The sequence below is a fragment of the Pteropus vampyrus genome, unplaced genomic scaffold, assembly GCF_000151845.1.
Source record: "Pteropus vampyrus isolate Shadow unplaced genomic scaffold, Pvam_2.0 Scaffold19, whole genome shotgun sequence".
NCBI classification, from domain to species: Eukaryota; Metazoa; Chordata; class Mammalia; order Chiroptera; family Pteropodidae; genus Pteropus; species Pteropus vampyrus.
In genome coordinates, this window is record NW_011888800.1 from 3,338,807 (window position 1) to 3,348,947 (window position 10,141).

Below are 10,141 nucleotides of genomic sequence, written 5' to 3' on the forward strand. Positions count from 1 at the left end.
AATCTTGCATTGTATGTTCCTGAAAAACACAGTGGAATTTTTGTACTAAGTCTTGATCTTTTATTGAATTTCATTTTGATTTCGAGGGAGGAAAAAAAAATTTCTACGTTTTAAGTTTGCGTTTAGGTGTGTGTAAGGGGGATACGGGGTGTGAGAGTGGGTAGATGTGTTGCTTTCACAGAAACCTTCCTTGACCAGTACTCTGAATCATTAACTACAGAGAACCAGTGTTTCATTATTCTTTCACAGGTTTAGAGAGGTTGTAATTGTGAGGTCTCCAAGCCTAATGCTCTGTAGAAGTATCTTGCCTAATCTCCCTTTAATTGGTTTACTGCTCCTAGAGTCCCCAAAATAGTAACCATTTTGCTCAGGTAATTTTGAGCCCAGTGGAATGTAGACATTAAAGCTTCCTAGATTCTGTAGCAAAAGTAGCTTGAAAATTAAAAATTGGTATTTATTTCTTTATGGTCTTTTTCAGAGGTTGGGTACTTGAGAAGAGGAAGGACTTAAAATGTGTGCTATCTTCCTTAAAATTCTACTTATTTTAAGTCTCTATCTGAGAACATGAGGAGTCCCCTCTCATGAATGTTACAACTAAGTCTATACTGAGATCTGTTCTCAGTCTGCGCTGCACCCATATAACCCTCTGATGTTCATTTTCTCTAATATCCTTCAGGTTACTGAATATCTTAGCTGGGTGGGTCTGGGGATATGTTGAGTTAAATAATTATGGGAAACTGGCTTGTTGCCTGTTTACATACATACTTGGCATTTGTGGAGTCTTGAATGCACTATAAAAATGAGAGTAAATAGTACCTCATCAACATTTAAAACTGTATGGAAAAGTCATACACACACACCAATTTATGATTTCTAGGCACATCAATTTAGTGACATGGCGACAGAGGAACAATTTTAAGGAAGCCTAATATCATAACTTCCGCTGAGAAGAGAATTAGAAAGTGTAAAGATGGACAGCTACTTTCATGTATTGCATCCTGGACACATACCGTCGTGATGGAGCCCTTACTCCATTATGTCTCCTTACCAGGGCACATAAAACCCTGGGCAGTTTTTTTTTTCTTAGTTTTTGAGAGTTAAAAAAAAAGACATGTATTACTACTCAAAAGACATACAAAGGCTGACCAGTTCAATTCATGGCCTCTTGAGCAGTTCAACAGTGTCCTCAAGGAGCCAGGCTCCTGCCGTTTTCTGTCCCGCTGCCCTCGTTGCATTGGCTTGGTCCTCATGCTTGTTTTTCCATTGCTGCAACATAACTGCTGCTGTTCCATAGAGCCATTTGTCACTTGGGCAAGGTTTTATATAGCAATTCTAGGGATCTATTTGCATACTCTTCTTTTCTCAGATTAGGGGAAGAACTTAATTTGGGAGAGTAGTATGGGGAAAAAAAAAAAAAGAAACTTTTTATGGTTTTAATAATATATCTTGGGCATTTGTGCAAATTAAGTGATTGTATTTTTGAATGTGTAAATTTATATGCTAAGTGAGGCATGTGTGTTCCAAAGCCAGTGCAGTCTTGAAATATGCGAGGATTCAAGGTATGGTTTACTTTATCAAATCCCTAAAAAATGTATGAATACACAGTTCTAATTTGTGTGTGTGTGTGTGTGCATGTGTATTAAAAGTTTCCTCTAAGTCAGTTCATGTTCACCTCATTTAATTTTTTATTTTGATGGTATGGTTTCCCATGCCTGTTACTATAGAACACTGTAGATACTAAGTGAATACTGCTGACCGACTGTGGTGTTCAAGATAGACCTCAGACTTAACACATTGGAAGAAAGTAACAAAGAATATATACACTGGAGTCAATGTCTTGGTTGCACTAAAATTACTTTCCTGCTCTTTATGGTGTGAGGCTTGTTCAGAACCCTCTCCTATAAGCTTAGCACACACAGGAACAGATATTAGGCTGACAAATTGTCTAGCAGAGGTCATTTATTTTGCTATGGCTTTGTCTAGTCAACCAAACCCAAAGCATTTTGGACCCAGGTCTTTCTGTTTTTACCATGTTAAGTAAGTTGTTTTCTCTTTTTAAGTTTAGCCAGTTTTTACTTCCAGTGTAAGCTGGAATCTTCTCTTTAATCCATTTGGCCACTGAGAAAATGGGTTGCTCTGTAGACTTACATGGTTTTAGCTGAATTGAATTATAAGCAGTTTAAAGACATTTTCTTAGCTAAATATATTATGTTGTCCTTCAGTACTCTCGATTCCTCACCACCTTCTCACTTTGAAGTATTTACTCCAGGACTTACTTCTCCAGCTGTCCTTTAGTCTTACCATACTGAGCATCTACAGTTACACTTCTCTTTTATCCACAGTTTAGTTTCCTTCTCCTTAGTCATTAGTTTCTGACTTGAGCGTAACAGGCACATTTAATTCCATCATATCTTTTGACACACTGAGACTGACATTTTGTTTACCATTAAATGTTTAACATAAATATATATTTGCTGTACACTGCAGAGGGCTTCATTTATTGCACAAAAATACCTAAAATATTGACCTACTCAGTGGTTTATAAAGATTACGGCTTAATTTTTTCATTTTTTTAGAAGATAGTTTGTCAACAACCCTACTACTGTATGTGACCTGCATGTGAAACTCAGGCATAATAGGAAGATTATGTATATAAAATTGGCTTTTTCAAGAGTGGTTTCCATTTTTTAAGGAAAATTGAAAAAAAAAATGGAACCATAATGAATTTGTAATTGTATTCAATCATTTCTCAGTGATTTTTAGTTACTGAAACTGTCCTTTAGTAATTATCAGTTTGCCTTAGTAAACATTTATGGTACTTTTTTAACATCTTCTTTTGTAATCTGGTAAGAGCGGAAAGAAGTTAGAAGCCAAACCTATGACGGAATGCAGAAAATGACAACACGGAGATAGTGAATAAAGAAATATGGTGTCATTGTTTTCATTTCACATTCCCCAAATTACCTGTGATGAGCTTAAGAGATTTCATTCTTGAATAGAAAAAAAAAATTAATTATTCACAGTGCTTTGGTGTACTATAAAAGTTGAATTATTAACACAGTAATTTGTTCAGATAGAATTTAGTAGGAAAATATATCAGAGATAATTGTTATCAAGATATTATAAGGTAGATATATCTACAGAGAGCAATCAAAAAGAGTAGCAGTAGGGTATTGATTGCTTTTCAGAGAAGAAAAAATTCTATTCCATTTTTAAATGTTAGCAATTGTGAGAGGCAAGTTCCCACTTGGGAGGAATGTTTTGCAGGTTGCTTCATTGCCAGGTGTTTGACATTGCGTGGAATCTTAGATGAAGAAGGCTTATGACAATCTTTGGGAATGACATACTCCAAGGACCTCAGCTTCCTGCTGTGAAAACTTCTATTTTCAAAGCACTCCAGTATGAATGGGGATATTCCAGTGGTCTCTGTGCTGCTTTTAGTGAATACCAAATTTTTTTTCCCCCTGAATCTGAAATAGCTCAGGAGGATACCTGTCTGTTAACAAAATAAATTTCAGAATGTTTCCAGTGAACAAACTGCATGTTTCATACTGTTTATGGGATTTAACTCTCCCACTTATTAATGGAAATAAACCTTGGCTTCTTTCAGTTCCTTTTAACACCATTGTATGCTACAGATATGATTTACAATCATTCTAAAGTTTAAAAAAAAATCCAAATCATATGATAGTTGGCTTTGAGATCATCCACATTTCCCCCTTTCCCTTTTTCTCTCCTTGACCTAGCAGCAGGAAGCCTTTGTTTGAGGTGTTCATCTGGAACAACTTTTCCACACTTGTTTTCATGTTCTGTTAGATTACAGGGCAGCAGGCCTACCTTTGAAGCTCCTTTCTCTTTTGTTTCTTCGCCATGCACTCCAGTAATTAACTTTGTCCTTCTTTTATTTGTTCCAGTCAATCGCAGGCCACTCTGCTGAGCATCTTCTCCCAGGAGTACCAGGTTAGAAGTTTTCTCCTTTGTGAGGGTTGACAGGTGCCTAATTGAATGATGAATGTCCCTTTATTTCTTTGTAATTGAACTGCCAGCTCTCTGATTGGGTTGGAGGATGTTCTCCTTTCCACATCAAGCACCGCCTGCGTCTCAGTGGAGGCCTGCCAAGCCTACCCATCCATCTGTCTAATAACATCTAGCCTTTGCTTATTTGGTGGACCTGTAATAAATTATGCTAAACCATTATTATTCTGACAATAATAATTTCCCTGTGTTGCGTGGTTCCATGTGCTAAATGTTTGCTGACTTGCACTGTCAGTGCCGCTTTCCATTGCTGACAGAGATGATGATAAATGACCATTGCTGGAGTGGCAGAAGGCAAGAGAGGCAGAAAATGGAGTCATTTATCATGAGATGACAGGTGTCAGTCAAGTGGCAAGTCTCTATGGAATTACTTTTTGTAGTTTTCAAATAAGTTGTTTTTAAGCAATGTTCGTCCTGGTTAAGAATGGCAATTGGATTGTAAAACCAGAGTGCAGAGGACTTAGATGGAATTGAATTGAGGGAAAATTAATACAAAGGTTGCAAGAGGGAACAAGTTTTACTTTGCCCTCTGCAACCCTAAGCAAACTTATTTAGATTCAATTACTATGACCCTATTGGCTTTTACATATATACTGTACCCTGTGGTCGTCTGAAGACATCCCAGCCAAGCTTGGAAATTAAAATGCATAGGTTCTTCGAGTAGAAGGGAAAAAGACCTACCACCACCAAAATCCCCAAACTGTTACTCAGTTTGCCCGATGTGCTAGATGTTGGGATGAAGAGATATGTCATTTTTGTTCTCGAACCTCATCTGTGACACAACATAATGATCTTTTTTGTTTTGTTTCAGAAACATATTAAAAGAACACATGCCAAACATCATACTTCAGAAGCGATTGAAAGTTATTACCAGAGGTATGACCTGCCTGCCCCACTAGAGGGTATCATAGTACCTATTAATTGTAATAATAATTATGAATAAATTAGGTTACTAAATTGATTTTTTATATAACATTCCAAAGCATTTTGTTTTAAGTCTGTTATTTAAGACTTCAAATATATTCTTGAATGATTTCTCAAATGCTTTGTTTTGTAGAAGAATATGGTGAGACCGTCTTGATTAAGTGTGTGGATACATACTATGTAGGAAATCTTTACGATATTATGGAATCTCAATTGCATACTGAGAACTTACTGTAAGTGCATACCTTGTATAGATGTACATGATCATACGAACATACATCTATATGTATGTGTGGAAGTTCTCAAACCAATTTTTCATGTATTTCTCATTTAGATTACCAAGTTGAAAAATATTAGAAAATAAGATTGAATTTTGGTGCAGTTGTATTTTGCATTATAGGTATTGTGTTAGCCATTTAAAAAAAGACATATGTCAGGTAAGGACATATGGAAATATATCGTAACGTGTAACTGTCACATTGTAAAAAGGATTTTAGATTTTAAAAAGAAAATCTTGGGCATTAAATCAACACCATAGTGTCCAGGGGGTATTTTAATTTCAGCCTAATTTATTATAGTTTTCAAACTCTGTTCTATAACAAACAGAATATTTTAAATAGTTCTTTTTTAAAAATTCTAAAAATTTTATTGGCTTTGTAACATGACTGAATAATTTATACTGGTAAATGGTAATGGTTTGCATTGGAAATTATTGGCTGGTTTCTTAAATATTTCAAGGGCATATTGGAAAGGAAAACTGTTTGAAATATGCTCTTAAGTTATTACACTTAAGATTGACAGATCAACCTGCCTGTGGTGAGAGTGACACCACTAATTTTAGATGAATGATTTTTATGCATGAAAATTTTATGAATGAAATTACTACATACATAAAATATTGGTGACATGCTTCTGTAAAGTCATTTTTAAAAACTGAGAGGTATTTATTGAAAAAGGTTATTGAAGCTTGATTTTCTAAAATATTATACACTGTTGTATATGATAAAAGATATCTTCAGTTTTCAGTAGTAGTGTCTGTTAAAAAACAATATCCACATACTACACATACATACACACTTTTGTGTATAGGAGAATTTCTCTCTAAACAAATCTTTGTAAAGTTTGAATTGATTTATTTAAAAGTCATAATCTCCATAGTGAAATTAACATTTAAAATAAAGTCATAAGTTAAATCATACGCATAAAATTAAGAACGACCCGTAAAGTACTGTGAAGCTGACAACTGCTTTGACATCCAGACCCTCCAAAGAAAGACTAAAAAGTTATTCACATGTCAAAAAATACATTCTCGTTTGTAAAAATTATAATCTTAGGCCATCATATAAAAGTACAGTTCTCTGTTAAGATTTTAAAGCCTTGTTAACCTAAGTTAAGGAAGATAGACCATCTCCTGAAAATTTGGAGATCTACTCTCAGGCCATTAGGCTACCCTTTTTTTTTTTTTTACTGTAAATAGGCTGTTTCAATAGATGATTTCTGAGATCTCTAAGTGTTGCTTTTTAAAATCTTAGTTTCATTAAGAAGTATATTTAATTATGAATATACTTTATTGAATTATCTGGGTAGTTTAGGTCAGAAATAAAAATCTTTCCTTTTTGTATGGTTACTCAGTGATGAACAGTTGGGTGGATAATAATGAGAATACAGAAATATATTTGTATTTCTGTACCTTTATTTAAATGTGAGAGTCTCAGTTATTTCGAGGTGTCACATCTGAAGCAAAAACAGGCTGTAATGGACAGACTAATAGGAGAGCAGTCTGACTAGTTTCTTACTTCACCACGCTGCTCACTGACTTTCTGCCCTGCGCTTTGTGCTTGGAGATGGGCTGTGTGGTTACCTTTCAGATGGATTGACCTCATAGGCCTCTTGTTCTAAACGTGCATGTTGAATGTCCCTTTATTGTCTAAGGTAAATTGGCCTTAAAAGATTTTTGTTTTCCAGCTGATTAGATTAAAGGCAAAGTGTATTATATCCAAACACATTTTAGCAGTTTGACAATGTTAACAAATTATTTAATTTTTTTTCTTTTATAAAAATGAAATTTTTGTGAAAATTAAACACATTCGTGATGGTATAAAAAAGGAATGAAGATTGCCCTTCATTGTGGCACCCAGAGATAACCACTGTGATATTTTTCATTCTAGTCATTTGTCAACCCATTTTTATATAGCTGAGGTCATACTATATATATGCAATTGTGAATCTGGAATTTTATACTGAAAGAATGTACATGACATACTATTATTTTGTAGAAAGCTTTTTGTAAGTATTTTATTGATTGCATTACTTAATCATATGAAAGTATCATAATTTACTGAATTATTCATCTCTTGAACATACATGTTTTCAGTGTTCTGATGTGATGGTGCATATGTTTTTGAATTTTGGATTAGTTTCTTAATATTTCTATATCTATAATTACTGGTATAAACAATGAACATTTAAAGATTTTATTATATGTCGTCAAATTACTGTCTAGAAAGGTTGCAGTGGTTTCCTACTAGTAATATCAGAGAATTCCTGAGTCTCTACATTGTAGTTAGCATTGAGATTATCTCAATCAAGAATTCGAAGTCTGTATTTAAAACTGTATACTCCAGAATGCAGTTCCATCATGGTTAACTGAAACTTCACAGTATCTCTTGCTGAGAAAGCTCTTCATCCCATGGGATGCCCACTTTCCTTCTTGCAAGTCTCTACTCAAGTGTCACTTCCTTAGAAATGGGCTTCCTGACCAACAATCTCCACCTGTTTTATTGTAGCTTATATCATTATGTATTTGTTTTTCTGTCTTTTTGTGGTCTATCTCTTTGATGTAATATAATCTCTGTGATAGCGAGAATCTTGGAAATTTTGTTCCCCGCTGCTGCTTCAGAATCTGGAATAAGGCTCCACATATAGTTAGCTCTCAAGAATATTTGTGGGGTAAACAAATGGTGAGTAGAAAGTCGTAAAGATATTTTAATATCAGGATAGGTTTAATGACTCTGACTCAGAATCTAAACCCTTAATGAATGTGTACTTTTGGTGGTTACAAACACACGGTTAGTTGGTCTTACTTGACTGAACTGATTGGTCATTCCTTGAGCTGAGCTATCCATGCAATGGAAATGTTGTAAGTTCACACGAAGTTCCTAAATGACCTATTTTTCAGGAATCTTTCTCTAAAGCACACTTGCCTTTTCGTTTTCCTTGCTTCTGAAAGTACTTATTTCCAAGTTAGATTTCTAAACAATTTATTCAAGAAAGACCTGAATATATGGAAAATGGACTTGTTAGAATTACTTTGAAGTTATAATGATCCTGAGACTCTCCTCACCTTGAATAATTAGCTTTTATTCCACTTTGTTTATAGGAAAATTATACATCTTTATAAGCATACTTGTGAAATAACATAATTTAGTATCTGTTTCCAGCAGTTTTTTTGAAGACCTTGTTTATTGACTTAGATTTTTACTATCAAATAAATATTATTAATTTATTCACTCAAAGAGTATACAGAAAATGTCTATATCTAATTCTATTTTCTTAATAAGGCTTTAAAAATATTTAATTTTTAAAAGAATGTTATCATTTATTAAAGAAAAACTAGATATGTATAATATAATCACCTGTTATAAGCCAAGAACTGTGCTAGGCATAATAAATTGAAGAAAATGCAATTCCTCTACCCTCAAGTGGCTTTTGGCCTTATAGTGGGGGATGGGTTTGTGATGGACAAGTAGTTAGGCAGATACGATATGAAGCAGAATTATGAGTTCTCCAGGTGAAGGTTGTAGAGGGGAACACTGTAGAGATGAGGCTAGCCAGATAAAGCAGGTAGGAACCAGATTTTGAAGAACCTTATAAGAGCTAAGATTTAATGTGGAGGATTTGAAATGTTTTAAGGAGGAGAATGATAACATTCAAATTTTTGTTTTTAAAAAACCACTTTGAACTCCATGTTTGAGATGGATTAGGGGAGGATGTTTGTTTGTTTCGTGGGGTTAGGGAATAAGGAGAGCTGAAGGTTATGACAGAAATCCAAGGCCAGTGAGATGATGGCTTGTATTGCCTACTACAATTGTATTGACCCAGTGATGACAAGTCTGTTCCATTTTCTTTTTTTCTTAATAAGATTTCAACCAATCCTATGAAACAGAAGTAATGAAAAGATGATATGGGTATATACATGGATGCTTTTCTTTGAACTCTAAGAGCAAACTTATTTCCTTTCTATGAGATGGTTCTGGTATAGGTAAAGCTAGGGTGATAGGGATAGTTCTTTTTAAAATCACCTCTCTGTTCACTTTACATGTTGGGAAGTAAAAACAGGGGGAACCAATGTGCTCATACCTCCTCCCCCAACTTCTGTTAGTTAGTTGCCAGCGGTTTTGAAGTAAGTTGTTTTGTTCTCCTTTTCCCTTCAATGCTTTCCTATGACAGTAGCATACTTTAACTAGAGTTAAGTGTGGCATTTGCCCAGGAGAAACGTGTACACACAGGGGATGCCGACAAGTCTATGCTGGCCTTTTCTTGTCACTGCATTACAGCTTGGCTTTGTCTTGTCTAGGTACCTGAGTGGAGTGGGGAAAAATGGAGCTGCCCCAGTGCTCCTGGAGCTGGCCAATGAGGTAATGTTATTATTATTATTATTTTACTTAAACCTGCATAAAACCTAAGGGGCCTATCTAGAGTAGCTTTGCTTAGAATTATAATTAACCTTTAAAAAAAGATTTTGAGGTACATTAGACATTTAAATTGCTCCCTGGTCTCTTTGTACTTTTAATAATTGGACAAAGAACTTCATATATTAATAAATCAGTTAACATAATTAGTCTGCTTCTTTTAAGGCAAAAGTATAACAGCTTCTTGGTTTCTTGTTTTGTGGGAAATTTCAACCAAACAGCTCAGGACATGCTCTTCTTCTGATGTGTGGTCTTAATTTAGTGTGAGAAATACCTGTGTCAAGTAAAAAGACGTATGCCAAGAAAATCTATGCTAATGATTATAAAAATGAAGAGAGAAATTGTACACTTAAAGATGTAACATTTACTTGATTCTTTTTTTGGAAAACTTTTATTATAATAAAACATACATGCTCATAGAAAAGTCTCTTTATATGAATAAGCATGCTCTTCATATTAACACTAAGTATAAAATGATTTATTGAACTTAT

The 10,141-nt window shown here is 34.5% G+C and overlaps 1 protein-coding gene across 4 annotated transcripts in view; it reads left to right on the forward strand.

Moving 5' to 3' along the window:
• The window catches only part of CUNH15orf41 (chromosome unknown C15orf41 homolog), a 207,290-nt gene that overhangs the window by 49,002 nt on the left and 148,147 nt on the right, over positions 1-10,141 (forward strand). For all 4 annotated transcript variants that reach the window (XM_023527731.1, XM_023527730.1, XM_023527732.1 and 1 more), the window contains exons 2-4: positions 3,915-3,960; positions 4,847-4,911; positions 9,536-9,596. In XM_023527731.1, the coding sequence (XP_023383499.1) occupies positions 3,915-3,960; positions 4,847-4,911; positions 9,536-9,596 (172 nt within the window). The remainder of the gene's footprint in view (positions 1-3,914; positions 3,961-4,846; positions 4,912-9,535; positions 9,597-10,141) is intronic.